The sequence below is a fragment of the Balaenoptera borealis genome (genome assembly GCF_965194805.1).
Source record: "Balaenoptera borealis genome assembly, chromosome: 5".
Classification (NCBI taxonomy): Eukaryota; Metazoa; Chordata; class Mammalia; order Artiodactyla; family Balaenopteridae; genus Balaenoptera; species Balaenoptera borealis.
Window position 1 is genome coordinate 136,054,193 of NC_138862.1, and position 22,773 is coordinate 136,076,965.

General features: G+C 38.7%; 2 protein-coding genes across 9 annotated transcripts in view; one reads left to right on the forward strand and one right to left on the reverse strand.

Annotated features, from left to right (window-relative positions):
- LOC309629108 (uncharacterized protein) overlaps window positions 1-17,456 on the forward strand; it is a 59,988-nt gene extending 42,532 nt beyond the window's left edge. Inside the window, exon 5 of the mRNA XM_082392849.1 lies at window positions 11,625-17,456. The gene's annotated coding sequence lies outside the window, so the exon portion shown is untranslated. The remainder of the gene's footprint in view (window positions 1-11,624) is intronic.
- Window positions 1-22,773, reverse strand: part of HACL1 (2-hydroxyacyl-CoA lyase 1) — a 48,821-nt gene that overhangs the window by 10,266 nt on the left and 15,782 nt on the right. For 6 of the 8 annotated variants that reach the window (XM_082392737.1, XM_082392736.1, XM_082392738.1 and 3 more), the window contains 7 exons: window positions 21,877-21,982; window positions 19,578-19,661; window positions 18,526-18,627; window positions 2,821-2,975; window positions 2,247-2,405; window positions 1,314-1,421; window positions 196-382 (listed from right to left, as the gene is read on the reverse strand). In XM_082392737.1, the coding sequence (XP_082248863.1) occupies window positions 196-382; window positions 1,314-1,421; window positions 2,247-2,405; window positions 2,821-2,975; window positions 18,526-18,627; window positions 19,578-19,661; window positions 21,877-21,982 (901 nt within the window). Of the gene's footprint in view, window positions 1-195; window positions 383-1,313; window positions 1,422-2,246; window positions 2,406-2,820; window positions 2,976-3,578; window positions 3,691-18,525; window positions 18,628-19,577; window positions 19,662-21,876; window positions 21,983-22,773 lie in introns of all 8 variants that reach the window. The other 2 variants (XM_082392739.1, XM_082392740.1) reach the window with 2 other exon arrangements.

Genomic DNA, 22,773 nt, shown 5'->3' on the forward strand with positions numbered 1-22,773 from the left:
ATGCTATTCTTAGCACCTGACACAGCACACCTAACACATACCTCAACAAATATTCATTGAACAACAAATGAAAGTGACAAGCTCAGAAACAGTTTAGACAGAACTCAGTAAATAACAGGGTGTTCTATTTGGTAGATACTTTTGGGGGTGGGAGGGGAGATGCATTTCTGCTTTCTGCTTAGCAATCATCTTTACCTGGGCTTTCCGCATGGCTTGCGGCTCAATCATGATGTTGATAAGACAGGGTTTAGTTGTGTCTGCCAGGCTCTGCCTCAGGGATTTCTGGAGTTCTTCTGGTGTTTGTACAAAATACCCTTTGCCTCCAAATGCAGTCATGACATGCTCGTAATGTGAGTGTGGCAGAAGACACATTGGAGGGGCCCTGAAAAAGAAGGTCACAAGTCAATAGAAAAAATTCTCTAAAATAATTTGTGGAAAAATTTCGTATAAAATGAAAGGCATACTTTTACGTAAACTGAGATGCCAGTACATTAAACTTTCCATACATTTTTTATTGTATGTATAGCAATGTCCAATAGAACTTTCTATTGATGATGGAAATTTTTATATCTGTGCTGCCCAGTATAGCAGTTACTAGTGACCTGTTGTGGTGAGCACTTGAAATGTAACTAGTTAAAAAGAGTAAGTGAATTTTTAATTTAACTTAAACAGCCACATGTGGCTAGTGGCTACTATACTGGGCAGTGAAGGCTACACCATCAACTATTATGAATCCCCCCTCCAAAAAAAAGAGGAAAAAAGGAATGGTTACCACAAAACAGCAAATAACGACAAAACAACAAACAGAGTCAGCGAGCCATAAGCAAACATACCCACAGCCTGCTCCCCTGCGGCTGACTCACAGATTCACAACTTCCTCATCCCACAGCCAGCCACAATACTGTCTCAGTTTGGCAGTCATCAAATGACCAAGATTTAGCTAAGCGGTAAAAGGAAGGAAGACCTCTATATCATAAATAATATGTAAACATCTGTATTCCTACATGGTGTAGTGGGAATAGTAGGACTGGGAGCATTTGCAATAAGCCTTTTCATTAACAAGGCTCAGACATGAAACTCATTCACCCGAGCCTTCAGTGGCTCCCTGATCATAAAGTATTCATTGAAGTGCCAGTCAAGGATGGTTGTGCAAAAAGGAACCATGCAGACAGGGTTCCTGTCCTTCAGAGCAGCTGACCATGAAAACAAGCAATACTGACACCACAGGAGAAGGTTTCCAGTAGAGCAGACTTTTTAAAGAGAGATTAAAATAGATGAGAAAACATAAATATACACTGTTCTGGGTTACTTACACTGTAGTAGCATCTCCAAATTTTAACATTTCCTTCCAAGTATCTGTATCAAAACCTTGGTAAATTCCATTGTTATTCACCACCAAAAGTATGATTGGCAAGTTGTACCTAAAATTGAGAGTAAAATATAAAGGAAATAATTTTTCATTCTGAAGCAATTTCTTTTCATTGGATTGAAATTTTAACTTGAAAATGGATAGTTTTCTATAAGCTTTTTTGTAATATTAGGGTAAGACCAAAAATTAAGCATTTGTTATCCTAATAAAGACTATCAAATTATTAACAGAAACATCATGGAGCAGTAGAAAGAATGCATGGTTAGTGGCTGGCAGACCTGGTCCCACCACTATGCAGCTACGGACCTCAGGAAAATGACTGAGCTTTTCTGACCCTTGGTTTTCACAGATCTGGGAGTTAATAAGAATGACACCTTCCATACTTAATTCCCTCTGAAGCACTTGCTCCTCACAACTGTCCTATAAGGTAGGAACTAGTACGACTCCTATCCCTACTTTAGAGGAGACTTAAGTTTGGTTAAGAGACTTAACCCTAGTCACCTGGGTCTGATGTGGTCAAGCCAGTATTTAAGTCCAGGCCAACTGACCCAGAGGCCGTTCTTTTAACCACCAAGCTCTGCTATCTCCATGCAGAAAACAAGCTTTTATCAGACCAGAACTTTTTTTTCAGTGACCTAAAAACTACTCCCCAGTTTTGCAGGTTTTGGGCATGTGGTAGAGAGATCATGAACATGCTGTCCTGGATGAGACAGACCCCAGGGTATTTATACTAGTATTCTCAGGACACAGCACAGTGCCATGCACGGGGCACCTGCCACATGGTGAACGCTTGGTAACTATTTGTTAGGCAAGTGGGTCTTGGGTATAATTTTTCATATTTTGGAAAAAGAAATGCTGACTCAGGATGCTGCTTTACCTGCAGATGGTTTCCACTTCCATGCCAGAAAATCCAAATGCACTGTCTCCTTCCACACAGATGACCCGCTGCCCTGGGTTTCTATCTTTAGCCACTAGAGCAGATGCAATGGCAAATCCCAAACCGACTCCCATTGTTCCGAAAGTACCAGCATCAAGCCTGTTGGGGAACAGAGCTAAAATGAAACCCTCTGGGGCATATCACAGATGGTGGGGTTGGCACAAATCTAGTCATTTTTACATGGCTCATGGAAAAATAAAGAACAATAAAACATTCTCCTTATTATTAAGTTTTTAGACTGTGAGGAACTAATTTGTTAAGGATAAGCAAATGAATGGGAGAAATCACTCATGATTTCTTGGAAGACTGTGAATATATCCTCCGAACACTGAGTATACAAATTATCACATGATCTCAGGACATACCAAGCATAGAAACACTACAAAACGTCACCTAAGAATACTTTTATGAAGTATGTCCTTACACTGGCCACGTATAATTTTCAAATGTTTTCTCAATCTGCTTTTTGTAGTTTCTAATTTAACACGTTCCAATTCATTATAATTTCCTTTACCTGTGACGAGGAAGGTAGTTTTGAAGCACAGTGCGCCCAATATCCATAGTATTTGCTCCTTCGCTCACCACAAAACAGTCTCTGGGCAGTTGTTCTTGAATGTGGTAGAATACTGTGTAATAATTCATAGGCAGGGATTTTTTGAAAGCTAATTCCTAAAATATCAGAGGGAAATAGAATCAAATTAGATTAAGATACAGTGAAAATAAACAGCATCAATAAGCTACTTCCAAACTTACTTGCAACAGCCAAAGGCTATGAAATTCCCAAATGGCCACTAGATGATGACTCTGACAAGCTAACTGATCTGTAAACAGTTCTAGGGGACAGCCTAAGAAAAACGGGTCCCAGTCCCAATTTGGGACACAATCAAATAAGGCAGGAAATATCCCTCTTCCTGGAGATCCACAATGCACACTAGCATATTAAAGACTAAGACGTCCTATAGTAAAGATAGCTGAAGACACTGGGTTAAGCAAAACTAAACAGTCTTATTTGAGCACTTTCAGGGAAACACTGCCTTAGAAAAAGTGAAAAGTTTATTCTAGAATATTTTCATCTAAAATATGACCCTACACTTAAAATTAAAAATGAAGTCAGGGTTTTAGAAAATCTAATCTTTCCCCACATGGAAAGGGGATATGCTTCACCCACTACTCTGGAGGGTCTCTAAATGGAGGGAAAACAGCAAGGTTATTGCCCTTGTCTAGCCAAATGCCTTTTAGAGCTTCAGCAGCAAAGCCCCACTGCCTCTTCACCTGTACTACTTTGGTCTGCTGGAGATCATACCCAAGATGGATGAGCGACCCTCCTATACTCGTGCACCAGAGAAGAGAGGCAAGATCCTTCCACCTTAAACTAAGGTGATTCCTATGGAAAAGAAGGAATTAATCACTATACCATTCAGGAAAGAAAACTGAGACTGGCTCCTGATAGGAGAAAGTCATTGATTAAAATTCCAAAGAAAGAAAGAATCATATAGAAACAACTCTACTTGTTTGGAAAATGCAAATTTATTCCAAGACGACTGATATATTAGGGAACAATATGAGTAAAGCTGGAATTTCGTATTTGCTTATGAATGATTCCATCAGTTAGAAACACTACATGAACCCAGAAAACTGCACCCAACTGAACCAAGATGCAGAGGAATACACAAAACAGCAAAAAAAAAAAAAAAATCAGGAACAGCTGGAGAGGAGCTTGAAGATGGCAGAAGAGTAAGACATGGAGATCACCTTCCTCCCCACAAATACATCAGAAATACATCTACATGTGGAACAACTCCTACAGAACACCTACTGAACGCTGGCAGAAGACCTCAGACCTCCCAAAAGGCAAGAAAATCCCCACGTACCTGGGTAGGGCAAAAGAAAAAAGAAATAGCAGAGACAAGAGAATAGGGATGGGACCTGCACCAGTGGGAGGGAGCTGTGAAGGAGGAAAGGTTTCCACACACTAGGAAGCCCCTTCGCGGGCAGAGACTGCGGGTGGCAGAGGGGGGAAGCTTCGGAGCCACGGAGGAGAGCACAGCAACAGGGGTGCAGAGGGTAAAGCAGAGAGATTCCTGCATAGAGGATCGGTGCCCACTAGCACTCACCAGCCCGAGAGGCTTGTCTGCTCACCCACGGGGGCGGGCGGGGGCTGGGAGCTGAGGCTCGGGCTTTGGAGGTCAGATCCCAAGGAGAGAACTGGGGTTGGCGGCGTGAACGCAGCCTGAAGGGGGCTAGTGCGCCACAGCTAGCTGGGAGGGAGTCCGGGAAAAGGCCTGGAGCTGCCAAAGAGGCAAGAGACTTTTTCTTGCCTCTTTGTTTCCTGGTGCACGAGGAGAGGGGATGAAGAGCACCGCTTAAAGGAGCTGCAGAGACGGGCACAAGCCGCGGCTATCAGCGCGGACCCCAGAGGGGGGCATGAAACGCTAAGGCTGCTGCTGCCGCCACCAAGAAGCCTGTGTGCGAGCACAGGTCACTCTCCACACCGCCCCTCCCAGGAGCCTGTGCAGCCCGCCACTGCCAGGGTCCCGTGATCCAGGGACAACTTCCCCGGGAGAACGCACGGCGCGCCTCAGGCTGCTGCAACATCATGCCGGCCTCTGCCGCCGCAGGCTCACCCCATACTCCGTACCCCTCCCTCCTCCGGCCTGAGTGAGCCAGAGCCCCTGAAGCAGCTGCTCCTTTAACCCCGTCCTGTCTGAGCGAAGAACAGATGCCCTCAGGTGACCTACATGCAGAGGTGGGTCCAAATCCAAAGCTGAACCCCAGGAGCTGTGCGAACAAAGAAGAGAAAGGGAAATCTCTCCCAGCAGCCGCAGCAACAGTGGATTAAATCTCCACAAACAACTTGATGTACCTGCATTTCTGGAATACCTGAACAGACAACGAATCATCCCAAATTGAGGAGGTGGGGAGGTGGACTTTGGGAGCAATGATACACATATTTTTTTCCCCTTTTCTCTTTTTGTGAGTGTGTATGTGTATGCTTCTGTGTGTGATTTTGCCTGTATAGCTTTGCTTTTACCATTTGTCCTAGGGTTCTGTCTGTCCTTTTTTTTTTTTTTTTTTTTAGTATCGTTTTTAGCACTTGTTATCATTGGTGGATTTGTTTTTTGGTTTGGTTGCTCTCTTTTTTCTTTCTCTCTTTTTTTTTTATTACTTTAAAAAAATTTTTTAAAATAATTTTTAATTTTAATTATTTTATTTTATTTTATTTTATCTTCTTCTTTCCTTTTTTTCTCCCTTTTATTCTGAGCCACATGGATGACAGGCTCTTGGTGCTCCAGCCAGGTGTCAAGGCTGTGCCTCTGAGGTGGGAGAGCCTAGTTCAGGACACTGGTCCATGAGAGACCTCCCAGCTCCACGTAATATCAAATGGCAAAAATCTCCAGGGATCTCCATCTCAACAACAAGACCCAGCTCCACTCAACGACCAGCAAGCTACAGTGCTGGACACCCTATGCCAAACAACTAGCAAGACAGCAACACAACCCCCTCCATTAGCAGAGAGGCTGCCTAAAATCACAATAAGGCTACAGACACCCCAAAACACACCACCAGACGTGGACCTGCCCACCAGAAAGACAAGATCCAGCCTCATCCACCAGAATACAGGCACTAGTCCCCTCCACCAGGAAGCCTACACAACCCACTGAACCAACCTTAGCCACTGGGGACAGACACCAAAAACAACAGGAACTATGAACCTGCAGCCTGCGAAAAGGAGACCCCAAACACAGTAAGTTAAGCAAAATGAGAAGACAGAGAAACTCACAGCAGATGAAGGAGCAAGGCAAAAACCCACCAGACCTAACAAATGAAGGGGAAATAGGCAGTCTACCTGAAAAAGAATTCAGAATAATCATAGTAAAGATGATCCAAAATCTTGTAAATAGAATGAAGAAAATACAAGAAATGTTTAACAAGGACCTAGAAGAACTAAAGAGCACACAACAGTGAAGAACCACACAATAAATGAAATGAAAAATTCTCTAGAAGGGATCAATAGCAGAATAACTGAGGCAGAAGAACGGATAAGTGACCTGGAAGATAAAATAGTGGAAATAACTACTGCAGAGCAGAATAAAGAAAAAAGAATGAAAAGAATTGAGGACAGTCTCAGAGACCTCTGGGACAACATTAAACACACCAACATTTGAATTATAGGGGTCCCACAAGAAGAAGAGAAAAAGAAAAGGACTGAGAAAATATTTGAAGAGATTATAGTTGAAAACTTCCCTAATATGGGAAAGGAAATAGTTAATCAAGTCCAGGAAGCACAGAGAGTCCCATACAGGATAAATTCAAGGAGAAACACACCAAGACACATATTAATCAAAGTATCAAAAAATAAATACAAAGAAAAAATATTAAAAGCAGCAAGGGAAAAACAACAAATAACACACAAGGGAATGCCCATAAGGATAACAGCTGATCTTTCAGCAGAAACTCTGCAAGCCAGAATGGAGTGGCAGGACATATTTAAAGTGATGAAGGAGAATAACCTACAACCAAGATTACCCAGCAAGGATCTCATTCAGATTTGATGGAGAAATTAAAACCTTTACAGACAAGCAAAAGCTAAGAGAATTCAGCACCACCAAACCAGCTTTACAACAAATGCTAAAGGAACTTCTCTAGGCAGGAAACACAAGAGAAGGAAAAGACCTACAATAACAAACCCAAAACAATAAAGAAAATGGTAATAGGAACATACGTATTGATAATTACCTTAAATGTAAATGGATTAAATGCTCCAACCAAAACACATAGACTGGCTGAATGGATACAAAAACAAGACCTGTATATATGCTGTCTACAAGAGACCCACTTCAGACCTAGGGACACATACAGACTGAAAGTGAGGGGATGGAAAAAGATATTCCATGCAAATGGAAATCAAAAGAAAGCTGGAGGAGCAATTCTCATACCAGACAAAACAGACTTTAAAATAAAGACTATTACAAGAGATAAAGAAGGACACTACATAATGATGAAGGGATCAATCCAAGAAGAAGATATAACAATTGTAAATATTTAGGCACCCAACATAGGAGCACCTCAATGCACAAGGCAAATGCTAACAGCCATAAAAGGGGAAATCGACAGTAACACAATAATAGTAGGGGACTTAAACACCCCACTTTCACTAATGGACAGATCATCCAAAATGAAAATAAATAAGAAAACACAAGCTTTAAACGATACATTAAACATGATGGACTTAATTGATATTTATAGGACATTCCATACAAAAACAACTGAATACACTTTCTTCTCAAGTGCTCATGGAACATTCTCCAGGATAGATCATACCTTGGGTCACAAATCAAGCTTGGTAAATTTAAGAAAACTGAAATCGCATCAAGTATCTTTTTTGACCACAACATTATGAGACTAGATATCAATTCCAGGAAAAAATCTGTAAAAAATACAAACACATGGAAGCTAAACAATACACTATTAAATAACCAAGAGATTATTGAAGAAATCAAAGAGGAAATAAAAAAATACCTAGAGACAAATGACAATGAAAACACAACAAACCAAAACCTATGGGATGCAGCAAAAACAGTTCTAAGAGGGAAGTTTATAGCAATACAATCTTACCTCAAGAAACAAGAAACATTTCAAATAAACAACATAACCTTACACCTAAAGCAATGAGAGAAAGAACAAAAAAACCCCAAAGTTAGCAGAAGGAAAGAAATCATGAAGATCAGTTCAGAAATCAATGAAAAAGCAATAAAGGAAACGATAGCAGAGATCAATAAAACTAAAAGCTGGTTCTTTGAGAAGATAAACAAAACTGATAAACCATTAGCCAGACTCATCAAGAAAAAAAGGGAGAAGACGCAAATCAACAGAATTAGAAATGAAAAAGGAGAAGTTACAACAGACACTGCAGAAATACAAAGGATGATGTGAGATTACTACAAGCAACTATGTGCCAATAAAATGGACAACCTGGAAGAAATGGACAAATTCTTAGAAATGCACAACCTTCTGAGACTTAACCAGGAAGAAGTAGAAAATATGAACAGACCAATCACAAGCACTGAAATTGAAACTGTGATTTAAAATCTTCCAGCAAACAAAAGTCCAGGACCAGATGGCTTCACAGGCGAATTCTATCAAACATGTAGAGAAGAGCTAACACCTATCCTTATCAAACTCTTCCAAATATAGCAGAGGGAGAAACACTCCCAAACTCATTCTACAAGGCCACCATCACCCTGATACCAAAAACAGACAAAGATGTCACAAAGAAAGAAAACTACAGGCCAATATCACTGATGAACATAGATGCAAAAATCCTCAACAAAATACTAGCAAACAGAATCCAACAGCACATTAAAAGGATCATACACCATGATCAAGTGGGGTTTATCCCAGGAATACAAGGATTCTTCAATATATGCAAATCAATCAATGTGATACACCACATTAACAAACTGAAGGAGAAAAACCATATGATCATCTCAATAGATGCAGAGAAAGCTTTTGACAAAATGCAACACCCATTTATGATAAAAACCCTGCAGAAAGTAGCCATAGAGGGAACTTTCCTCAACATAATAAAGGCCATATATGACAAACCCACAGCCAACATCGTCCTCAAAGGAGAAAAACTGAAACCATTTCCACTAAGATCAGGAACAAGACGAGGTTGCCCACTCTCACCACTGTTATTCAACATAGTTTTGGAAGTGTTAGCCACAGCAATCAGAGAAGAAAAAGAAATAAATGGAATCCAAATCGGAAAAGAAGAAGTAAAGCTGTCACTGTTTGCAGATGACATGATATTATACATAGAGAATCCTAAAGATGCTACCAGAAAACTACTAGAGCTAATCAATGCATTTGGTAAAGTAGCAGAATACAAAATAAATGCACAGAAATCTCTTCCATTCCTATACATTAATGATGAAAAATCTGAAAGTGAAATTAAGAAAACACTCCCATTTACCATGGCAACAAAAAGAATAAAATACCTAGGAATAAACCTACCTAAGGAGACAAAAGACCTGTATGCAGAAAATTATAAGACACTGATGAAAGAAATTAAAGATGATACAAATAGATAGAGAGATATACCATGTTCTTGGATTGGAAGAATCAACATTGTGAAAATGACTCTACTACCCAAAGCAATCTACAGATTCAATGCAATCCCTATCAAACTACCAATGGCATTTTTCACATAACTAGAACAAATAATTTCACAGTTTGTATGGAAACACAAAAGACCCCGAATAGCCAAAGCAATATGGAGAAAGAAAAACGGAGCTGGAGGAATCAGGCTCCCTGACTTCAGACTATACTACAAAGCTACAGTAATCAAGACAGTATGGTACTGGCACAAAAACAGAAATATAGATCAATGGAACAGGATAGAAAGCCCAGAGATAAACCCACGCACATATGGTCACCTTATCTTTGATAAAGGAGGCAAGAATATACCGTGGAGAAAAGACAGCCTCTTCAATAAGTGGTGCTGGGAAAACTGGACAGCTATATGTAAAAGAACGAAATTAGAACACTCTCTAACACCATACACAAAAATAAACTCAAAATGAATTAAAGACCTAAATGTAAGGCCAGGCACTATCAAACTCTTAGAGGAAAACATAGGCAGAACACTCTATGACATAAATCACAGCACGGTCCTTTTTGACCCACCTCCTAGGCAAATGGAAATAAAAACAAAAATAAACAAATGGGACCTAATGAAACTTAAAAGCTTTTGCACAGAAAAGGAAACCATAAACAAGAACGAAATGACAACCCTCATAATGGGAGAAAATATTTGCATATGAAGCAACTGACAAAGGATTAATCTCCAAAATTTACAAGCAGCTCATGCAGCTCAACATGTAAAAAACAAACAACCCAATCCAAAAATGGGCAGAAAACCTAAACAGACATTTCTCCAAAGAAGATATACAAATTGCCAACAAACACATGAAAGAATGTTCAACATCATTAATCATTACAGAAATGCAAATCAAAACTACAGTGAGATATCACCTCACACCGGTCAGAATGGCCATCATCAAAAAATCTACAAACAATAAATGCTGGAGAGGGTGTGGAGAAAAGGGAACCCTCTTGAACTGTTGGTGGGAATGTAAATTGATACAGCCACTATGGAGAACAGTATGGAGGTTCCTTAAAAAACTAAAAATAGAACTACCATACGACCCAGCAATGCCACTACTGGGCATATACCCTGAGAAAACCATAATTCAAAAAGAGTCATGCACCAAAATGTTCGTTGCAGCCCTATTTACAATAGCCAGGACATGGAAACAACCTAAGTGTCCATCAACAGATGAATGGATAAAGAAGATGTGGCACATATATACAATGGAATATTACTCAGCCATAAAAAGAAATGAAACTGAGTTATTTGTAGTGAGGTGGATGGACCTAGAGTCTGTCATAGAGAGTGAAGTAAGTCAGAAGGAGAAAAACAAATACCGTATGCTAACACATATATACGGAATCTAAAAAAGAAAAAAAAATGGTCGTGAAGAACCTAGGGGCAAGACGGGAATAAAGACACAGACCTACTAGAGAATGGACTTGAGGATACGGGGAGGGGGAAGGTTAAGCTGGGACAAAGTGAGAGAGTGGCATGGACATATATACACTACCAAACGTAAAATAGATAGCTAGTGGGAAGCAGCCACATAGCACAGGGAGATCAGCTCGGTGCTTTGTGACCACCTAGAGGGGTGGGATAGAGAGGGTGGGAGGGAGGGAGACACAAGAGGGAAGAGATATGGGGACATATGTATATGTATAACTGATTCACTTTGTTATAAAGAAGAAACTAACACACCATTGTAAAGCAATTATACTCCAATAAAGATGTTAAAAAAAAATCAGGAACAACTTTTCTCACAGTCAAAGAGGAAACACTATCCATATACAAAGACTTTAAACAAAAATTGCCAAATCCTGCAGAAGTGGCTCATTTTAGTGCTAACAGTGGATGGTTTGGTAGTTTCATACATTACTATAAATTCTAAAGCCTTCAGCTATCAGGCAGAGCCATGAATGCAGATGAGGAAGTTGCAAAAGAATTTCCAGCAGTGATACAAAAGTTAATTGAAAAAGAAAGCTACAAATGGTCTCACTAATATAAAATGAAATGAAGTGAAATGAAATTAAATGAAATAAACGTGAGGGGATGGATGTGTTAACTAACTAGATGGGGCGAACTCTTTCACAGTGTGTTTATCAATGCACCATGATGTAACTTTAAATATCTTACCATTTTATACGTCAATTACGCCTCCATAGGGACTTCCCTGGTGGCTCAGTACTTAAGAATCTGCCTGCCGAACAGTCAGCTCTACCCACCACCAGAGCCTCCCATCAAGCCTCTTAGACAGCCTCAACCACCAGAGGGCAGACAGCAAAAGCAAGAAAAACTACAATCCTGCAGCCTGTGGACCAAAAACCACAGTTACAGAAAGACAGACAAGATGAAAAGTCAGAGGGCTATGTACCAGATGAAGGAACAAGAAAAAACCCCAGAAAAACAACTAAATGAAGTGGAGATAGGCAACCTTCCAGAAAAAGAATTCAGAATAATGATAGTGAAGATGATCCAGGACCTCGGAATAAGAATGGAGGCAAAGATTGAGAAGATGCAAGAAATGATTAACAAAGACCTAGAAGAATTAAAGAACAAACAAACAGAGATGACCAATACAATAACTGAAATGAAAACTACACTAGAAGGAATCAATAGCAGAATAACTGAGGCAGAAGAACGGATAAGTGACGTGGAAGACAGAATGGTGGAATTCACTGCTGCGGAACAGAATAAAGAAAAAAGAATGAAAAGAAATGAAGACAGCCTAAGAGACCTCTGGGACAACATTAAACGCAACAACATTCGCATTATAGAGGTCCCAGAAGGAGAAGAGAGAGAGAAAGGACCAGAGAAAATATTTGAAGAGATTATAGTCGAAAACTTCCCTAACATGGGAAAGGAAATAGCCACCCAAGTCCAGGAAGCGCAGAGAGTCCCATACAGGATAAACCCAAGGAGAAACACGCCGAGACACATAGTAATCAAAGTGGCAAAAATTAAAGACAAAGAAAAATTATTGAAAGCAGCAAGGGAAAAACGACAAATAACATACAAGGGAACTCCCATAAGGTTAACAGCTGATTTCTCAGCAGAAACTCTACAAGCCAGAAGGGAGTGGCATGATATACTTAGTGATGAAAGGGAAGAACCTACAACCAAGATTACTCTACCTGGCAAGGATCTCATTTAGATTTGATGGAGAAATCAAAAGCTTTACAGACAAGCAAAAGCTACGAGAATTCAGCACCACCAAACCAGCTCTACAACAAATGCTAAAGGAACTTCTCTAAGTGGGAAACACAAGAGAAGAAAAGGACCTACAAAAACAAACCCAAAACAATTAAGAAAATGGTCATAGGAACATACATATCGATAATTACCTTAAACGTGAATGGATTAAATGCCCCAACCAAAAGACATAGACTGGCTGAATGGATACAAAAACAAGACCCATATATATGCTGTCTACAAGAGACCCACTTTAGACCTAGGGACACATACAGACTGAAAGTGAGGGGATGGAAAAAGATATTCCATGCAAATGGAAATCAAAAGAAAGCTGGAGTAGCTATACTCATATCAGATAAAACAGACTTTAAAATAAAGAATGTTACAAGAGACAAGGAAGGACACTACATAATGATCAAGGGATCAATCCAAGAAGAAGATATAACAATTATAAATATATATGCACCCAACATAGGAGCACCTCAATACATAAGGCAACTGCTAACAGCTATAAAAGAGGAAATCAACAGTAACACAATAATAGTGGGGTACTTTAACACCTCACTTACACCAATGGACAGATCATCCAAAATGAAAATGAATAAGGAAACAGAAGCTTTAAATGACACAATAGACCAGATAGATTTAATTGATACATATAGGACATTCCATCCAAAAACAGCAGATTACACGTTCTTCTCAAGTGCGCATGGAACATTCTCCAGGATAGATCACATCTTGGGTCACAAATCAAGCCTCAGTAAATTTAAGAAAATTGAAATCATATCAAGCATCTTTTCGGACCACAACGCTATGAGATTAGAAATGAATTACAGGGATAAAAACGTAAAACAGACAAACACATGGAGGCTAAACAATACGTTACTAAATAACCAAGAGATCACTGAAGAAATCAGAGAGGAAATCAAAAAATACCTAGAGACAAATGACAATGAAAACACGATGACCCGAAACCTATGGGATGCAGCAAAAGCAGTTCTAAGAGGGAAGTTTATAGCTATACAAGCGTATCTCAAGAAACAAGAAAAATCTCAAGTAAACAATCTAACCTTACACCTCAAGAAACTAGAGAAAGAAGAACAAACAAAACCCAAAGTTAGCAGAAGGAAAGATCAGAGCAGAAATAAATGAAATAGAAACAAAGAAAACAATAGCAAAGATCAATAAAACTAAAAGTTGGTTCTTTGAGAAGATAAACAAAATTGATAAGCCATTAGGCAGACTCATCAAGAAAAAGAGGGAGAGGACTCAAATCAATAAAATCAGAAATGAAAAAGGAGAAGTTACGACACCGCAGAAATACAAAGCATCCTAAGAGACTACTACAAGAAACTCTATGCCAATAAAATGGACAACCTGGAAGAAATGGACACATTTTTAGAAAGGTATAACCTTCCAAGACTGAACCAGGAAGAAACAGAAAATATGAACAGACCAATCACAAGTAATGAAATTGAAACTGTGATTTAAAATCTTCCAACAAACAAAAGTCCAGGACCAGATGGCTTCACAGGTGAATTCTATCAAACATTTAGAGAAGAGCTAACACCTATCCTTCTCAAACTCTTCCAAAAAATTGCAGAGGAAGGAACACTCCCAAACTCATTCTATGAGGCCACCATCACCCTGATACCAAAACCAGACAAAGACACTACAAAAAAAGAAAATTACAGACCAATATCACTGATGAATATAGATGCAAAAATCCTCAACAAAATACTAGCAAACAGAATCCAACAACACATTAAAAGGATCATACACCACGATCAAGTGGGATTTATCCCAGGGATGCAAGGATTCTTCAATATACGCAAATCAATCAATGTGATACACCATATTAACAAATTGAAGAATAAAATCCATATGATCATCTCAATAGGTGCAGAAAAAGCTTTTGACAAAATTAAACACCCATTTATGATAAAAACTCTCCAGAAAGTGGGCATAGAGGGAACCTACCTCAACATAATAAAGGCCATATATGACAAACCCACAGCAAACATCATTCTCAATGGTGAAAAACTGAAAGCATTTCCTCTAAGATCAGGAACGAGACAAGGATGTCCACTCTCACCACTATTATTCAACATAGTTCTGGAAGTCCTAGCCACGGCAATCAGAGAAGAAAAAGAAATAAAAGGAATACAAATTGGAAAAGAAGAAGTAAAACTGTCACTGTTTGCGGATGACATGATACTATACATAGAGAATCCTAAAACTGCCACCAGAAAACTGCTAGAGCTAATGAATGAATATGGTAAAGTTGCAGGATACAAAATGAATGCACAGAAATCTCTTGCATTCCTATACACTAATGATGAAAAATCTGAAAGAGAAATTATGGAAACACTCCCATTTACCATTGCAACAAAAAGAATAAAATACCTAGGAATAAACCTACCTAGGGAGCCAAAAGACCTGTATGCAGAAAACTATGAGACACTGATGAAAGAAATTAAAGATGATACCGACAGATGGAGAGATATACCATGTTCTTGGATTGGAAGAATCAACATTGTGAAAATGACTATACTACCCAAAGCAATATACAGATTCAATGCAATCCCTATCAAATTACCAATGGCATTTTTTACGGAGCTAGAACAAATCATCTTAAAATTTGTATGGAGTCACAAAAGACCCCGAATAGCCAAAGCAGTCTTGAGGGAAAAAAATGGAGCTGGAGGAATCAGACTCCCTGACTTCAGACTATACTACAAAGCTACAGTAATCAAGACAATATGGTACTGGCACAAAAACAGAAATATAGATCAATGGAACAAGATAGAAAGCCCAGAGATAAACCCACGCACCTATGGTCAACTAATCTATGACAAAGGAGGCAAAGATATACAATGGAGAAAAGACAGTCTCTTCAATAAGTGGTGCTGGGAAAACTGGACAGCTACATGTAAAAGAATGAAATTAGAATACTCCCTAACACCATACACAAAAATAAACTCAAAATGGATTCGAGACCTAAATATAAGACTGGACACTATAAAACTCTTAGAGGAAAACATAGAAAGAACACTCTTTGACATAAATCACAGCAAGATCTTTTTTGATCCACCTCCTAGAGTAATGGAAATAAAAACAAAAATAAACAAATGGGACCTAATGAAACTTCAAAGCTTTTGCACAGCAAAGGAAACCATAAACAAGACGAAAAGACAACCCTCGGAATGGGAGAAAATATTTGCAAACGAATCAACGGACAAAGGATTAATCTCCAAAATATATAAACAGCTCATGCAGGTCAATATTAAAGAAACAAACACCCCAATCCAAAAATGGGCAGAAGACCTAAATAGACATTTCTCCAAAGAAGACATAAAGACAGCCACGAAGCACATGAAAAGATGCTCAACATCGCTAATTATTAGAGAAATGCAAATCAAAACTACAATGAGGTATCACCTCACTCCTGTTAGAATGGGCATCATCAGAAAATCTACAAACAACAAATGCTGGAGAGGGTGTGGAGAAAAGGGAACCCTCTTGCACTGTTGGTGGGAATGTAAATTGATACAGCCACTATGGAGAACAATATGGAGGTTCCTTAAAAGACTAAAAATAGAATTACCATATGACCCAGCAATCCCACTACTGAGCATATACCCAGAGAAAACTGTAATTCAAAAAGACACATGCACCCCAATGTTCATTGCAGCACTATTTACAATAGCCAGGTCATGGAAGCAACCTAAATGCCCATCAACAGACGAATGGATAAAGAAGAAGTGGTACATATATACAATGGAATATTACTCAGCCATAAAAAGGAACGAAATTGAGTCATTTGTTGAGACGTGGATGGATTTAGAGACTGTCATACGGAGTGAAGTAAGTCAGAAAGAGAAAAACAAATATCGTATATTAATGCATGTATGTGGAACCTAGAAAAATGGTACAGATGAGCCGGTTTGCAGGGCAGAAGTTGAGACACAGATGTAGAGAATGGACATATGGACACCAAGGGGGGAAAACTGCGGTGGGGTGGGGATGGTGGTGTGCTGAATTGGGCGATTGGGATTGACATGTATACACTGATGTGTATAAAACTGATGCCTAATAAGAACCTGCAGTATAAAAAAACAAACAAACAAAACAACTAATACTAAACTTTCATTGGGTTATTTGTATGGAAATATGTTAATATAAATGTTTCAGACATTACATGAAATTTCTAAAAATCTTATATTTGTATTTGTATGGAAATATGTATGGAAATATGTTAATATAAATGTTTCAGACATTACATGAAATTTCTAAAAATCTTATATTTGTATTTGTATGGAAATATGTATGGAAATATGTTAATATAAATGTTTCAGACATTACATGAAATTTCTAAAAATCTTATATGTTTTGGTATAATGTTATAAGTAATAATCCTAGTTATTACTTTAAAATGTATATCTCAGAAATAACTAATTTTCTTGTCACCTGCATTATTATGAACTTTCATCAAATCTTTAACTGGTCATTTTTAAGTCTTTTCTCATTTACAGACAGTTCTGGGTGTACTCTGATGCTTTTGCAAATATGTTCCTATTAAAGGGTTTCATCTTCAAGAAATTCATGGAAAAGACTCTGACAAGTACAGGTTTCTGGTAACTGACTGTACTGCTGAACTGAATGAATAAGCATTTTCAGAACTCTAATGAAAAACTGATGAACTCAAAAAAGTGCTAACAAAAGATCAAGATGAAAAAAAAAATTTAATTACATGGGACTGAGTGAACTGATGAGGATGAGTATAATTTTTGTGACTTTCTGTCTGAATTAAAAAAAAAAATCCCACAAGGACTCAGAGGCAAAGAATATACAAATCAATTTTCACTGCCAAGTAAAGGAGCTGTTACAGTGAAGGATTACTGGACTGAATGTCAATATTATGACATAGTATGAGTGTGTTTCAGGTTTGGTAATTGCAATCATTGTTGCTTTTGTTGTGGTCATCCATGTACAATGCTTCGTGTCAGTCTATTTATCTCTTGTAAAAATAAAATACACTGTGTGTGTGTGAAAAAAAAAAGAATCTGCCTGCCAATGCAGGGGACACGGCTTTGAGCCCTGGTCCAGGAAGATCCCACATGTCGCAGAGCAACTAAGACCGTGCAGCACAACTACTGAGCCTGTGCTCTAGAGTCCATGAGCCACAACTACTGAGCCCACGTGCTGCAACTACTAAAGCCCAAGCACCTAGAGTCCGTGCTCCGCAACAAAGAGAAGCCACCACAATGAGAAGTCCACGCACCACAACGAAGAGTAGCCCCCGCTCACCACAACTAGAGAAAGCCCGCGCGCAGCAACAAAGACCCAACGTGGCCAAAAATAAATAAATAAATAAATTAGAAAAATTATACCTCAATAAGGCAGAAATTAAAAAAAAAGAAAAAGGTGGCTATACATTAGATCAAATTTTCAGTTTTGATGAAACACCTGTCTATTATAAATGCATGCCTTGGAGAACTTAAATCTTACAGGACAAACATGCCCCAACATGCCCCAGGATTTAAGGTTCCAAAAGATCTCTTGTGATTTGGTGCCAAGGTCAAACTGAGGACAAGGAGCCACACCCATCCACATTGGCTCTTACGACTCTCTGTCCAATGTCAGATCCCCTCTTTCCACTGCTTCACAGTAACTCACGAGCTATAACCTTTCCAATGCCCACTTCCACAAGAAACTTCAGGTGCCATATTTATTGTAATACATATATGAATGTGTGTGTGTGTGTGTGTATCTTACACATTGTGATTTTAGGAATGCAAATGTCATGCTATGACAGAACTAACTCAACCATGGACCTGAAGTGTTCTTGAGTTTCATTGGGTCCCATATTACCTTGGATAAAGCTTCATTGCTCTTCATTTTTTCTCTCAGAATTTTCCACCACTTGCTCTCAGGAGGATACTGCCATGGTGTTTTCTCAAATTGTTCTAAAAGCTAAAAAACCAGAAACTTTTTCTTTCCTTTTTGAAAATAAACTTAAATCATATTAGCATAAAAATCTCTTCTAAAAAAGACAATACAGCTACACTATCCTACCTTTCACATCACTCATACTCTGTTTTTCATCTGGGCAGTAAACAACTGATAGAAGATAAATAGGTACCACGGAAAGCTTCTGCTTGGTTCAGTGATGACTTCTACCAGTAACTGGGATCCCATAAGACAAAGCAGAACTGTAACCCCCTCCATACTTCACAGGCAGGGGGGCTCGTAAGCCTTCCTCTGCCTCTGACAATAGAAGGAAAATCACCCTGCCAAAGAACCCCTGCAAGAAGACTCATAGCCCCAATACCCAGGGATTCCCATGATACAGACTAAATGCTCCAGAGTGTTTTAATATTGGGGATTACATCCTAATTTTGTATAATCATGATAATGATACCAATTTGTATCCAAAGTCATGGGACAAATGTGCCTACATTTTGTCTGTCACAGTGAAATGTATAAATTATATACAAATAATAAGAATCTGGACAAGTTACTGATTACAGTTTGAAGAGTAAAAATCTCTTTATTGCCTAAAGAAATACTAAGTTAGATTTTTTCCAGTACATAAAGCCATTTCTTGGCTGTAAGTTCAATTCCTCTGGAAGCTGTATTATAATCTTTCAGATAGCTGAAATCAGTTTGCCGGCTGAATGCCTTTAAATTTTCAATCACCTTTCAAAAATGCTTAACTTACCCACATACAAATTATCTATACATAAGGAGCTGGATTTACCAAGTTCCATAGTTATATTTAAGAATAGCTTTCCATCATAAATTTTATTTAAAATAGATATTAATAGACCTGTCACCAAGTGAATCAAGACTGAAACATTTTCAAGAACTGACCTCCGTAAAGACCAAGCCACATAAACTAAAACCCAGGCAAAATCTCTCACCTGTTTAGTAACAGCATTTATGTCTCCTAGCAAGGTCACAGCAGGTCTTACATTATTCCCCAACTCTTCTGCACAGATATCAACCTAAAAAAGAGGCAAGGCTGAAGAACAAGCTGTGTTTATTCTTAAAAATCTTTAAGAACTAAGACAATAAATGGACTGTGCATGTTACACATAAGCATATGATTAAGATTTGATATTCAAGAAGTTCCTTGATAAAAGAATAAATCCACGGAACTATATGAGTATCATAGCTAGTATAGAAACCTCACTATCACTTCAAGAAGTAAAATTGCTGTGTCAGTTAGGCTTGAACATTTAAAATTTTATTAAACCTTGTGTAATTGTTCTTAAAAAAAAAAAGAAACCTCACTATCTTCCCTCATTTTAAAATCTATTCCGGGGACTTCCCTGGTGGCGCAGTGGTTAAGAATCCGCCTGCCAATGCAGGGGATGTGGGTTTGAGCCCTGGTCCGGGAAGATCCCACATGCCAAGGAGCAACTAAGCCCGTGGGGCACAACTACTGATCCTGCGCTCTAGAGCCCGCGAGCCACAACTACTGAGCCTGCGTGCCACACCTACGGAAGCCCGCGCACCTAGAGCCCGTGCTCTGCAATGAGAAGCCACCGCAGTGAGAAGCCCGCACACCGCAATGAAGAGTAGCCCCCGCTCGCTGCAACTAGAGAAAGCCCGTGTGCAGCAACGAAGACCCAACACAGCCAAAAATCAATAAATAAAAATTAAAAAAAAAAAATCTACTCTGTAGAACTTTAGTATTGTTCCACTATACTCACAGGAATGCATTTGACTTGATCAATTACAGTTTTGAATGTAATGAATAATAAGGTTCTACTTAATTACCCTGGAATTCTTATTCAGAGCAGGAGTTCTCAAATTTCAGCATATATCAGAACCGCCCGGTAGGCCTGTTAAGCCACAGACTGCAAGAATCCACCTCAGAGTTTCTGACCTCAAGAGGTCTGGGGTGGGCCCAAAAATGTATATTTCTAACAGGTTTCCCAGGAGGTGCTGATGCTGCTGGTCCAGGAACCACATTTTGAGACCCACTCCCAGGGAACGGCATGATTACGTCCGGCATGATTCCGTCCTATTTACTCAGAAGCTCCATTTCTGGATGGCCATGGGCAAGCTTCATGGAAAACAGCTTCTTCGAGGAAAAGTAATTTAGGCACACCAAAGGGGATGCACTTTATTCTGTAATCAAGAGGCAGCATCTTCCAGTACAATCCAGGTCTTGCTTGTTTGTGGTTTTAGTTTTCAATGGCCCCTATCAGAAGTTGACTTAGGAAGTAAAAGGTAAGCAGGGAGAAGACAACAATTGCAGCGAGGCCATTAAAATACCTTCACACAATCTGTGTAGGGCAAACAGGTTTGTAGGCAGTACTTTTCACATCAGTAAGGAAACTGGTTTATAAAGAGGGGTCATAAAGATACAAGAGCTTATTCCAAACACATAGTTTTAGCACCATTGTTTAGAGATTTCCAGCCAAAGGGTGTTTGAAGGTTTTGGAATCTAAAAGAATAACTTGATCCCTAACAATGCTGAATGTTTTGTTCTAATCTACCTCCTACTTGAACCTCTTTTGTCTACCTTTAAATATACTTGAACTATGAAGAAGAGGCAAATTATGCTTTTCAAACTATTTAAAACTTGATTTTGAAAGGTTTTCTGGTTAGCAGTAAAGTGGTACATTATGTTTCATAGGCTTGAAAAGGCAGCTTACTTTGGTACCTGTAATTATGCCAGACAATTTATAAAATTCTACTTTTGTAAAAAGAGAAACAGTTCTTTACAAAAGCCAAAAAGAAAGTGGAGCTGATAACGGCTGAGAGAATAATAAACTACACATAGCTCTGATTTTAAATCTCTCCTCTTAGGACTTCCCTGGTGGCACAGTGGTTAAGAATCCACCTGCCAATACAGGGAACGTGGGTTCGAGCCCTGGTCCGGGAAGATCCCACATGCCAAGGAGCAACTAAGCCCGTGTGCCACAACTACTGAGCCCGCGCTCTAGAGCCTCCAAGCCACAACTACTGAGCCTGCGCTCTAGAGCCTGCAAGCCACAACTACTGAGCCTGCGTACAACAACTCCTGAAGCCTGTGCGCCTAGAGCCTGTGCTCCACAACAAGAGAAGCCACTGCAGTGAGAAGCCCGCACACCGCAATGACGATAAGCCCCCGCTCGCTGCAATTAGAGAAAGCTCAAGTGCAGCACTGAAGACCCAACGCAACCAAAAATCAATCAATCAATCAATTAATCTCTCCTCTTTGAGTACCTGGATAAACTTCACATCTGGCTGATATCTTGGAGGCAGTCCAAAATGTAAAATCCAATTTAATCTGGCACCAAATAACACAATTACATCAGCAAATTGCAAAGCCCTATTAAAAAGAAAAATCTGATATAACAAAAAGGATATCTACATTCTTATTTGAATTATTCTAAAGTTAATTTCTAAAGTATTTGGAAAAGTCTAAATAATTTGCATCTTGTACTGGTCTTGAGAATCAGCTTATACGGTAAATTTGATCTTTCAAACTGAAATAATTTATGAAGCCATTCTATTTAAATGGTAATCCAAAAGACGAAATAAGTAGAAAATACTACCATAAGACTTTATCTATACTCTATATCATTTATTACTTTTTTATCATTAGAAAAATTAATACAAGTATACTGTAGATAATCTGGAAAAAGCAGAAAAGTATAAAGAAAAAGCCAAAATCTCCCAATAATACTATCAACTTATAAAGTATTATTAATATCCTGGCATAATTTCATCTAGTCTTTTTTTCTACACATGTGTATTTTTATATAGTTGAGCTTATATACTAAATACTGTCTCATGCACTTTTGCTTATCATAAATGTTTTCCTTTATCATTAAGTTCTTCTTAAATACAAATTTTAAAGGCTACACATTTTGTTGAACACAAATTTATTTCACCTCTTCTCAACTGCTGGATATTTTCTTTGTTATTAACAGTACTGGGTTGCACATCTTCATTTGAATCTTAATATATACTTCATATTGATTCCTTGAAGCAGGTATTTTTATGATGATTGATTCACTTTCCCCAACTGCTTTCAAAAAATATTACACCAAGTGTATTTCTAATGGTTTTATATACCTTAGTATTTTTGTCACTATAACTTCAATTTTTTGATATTTA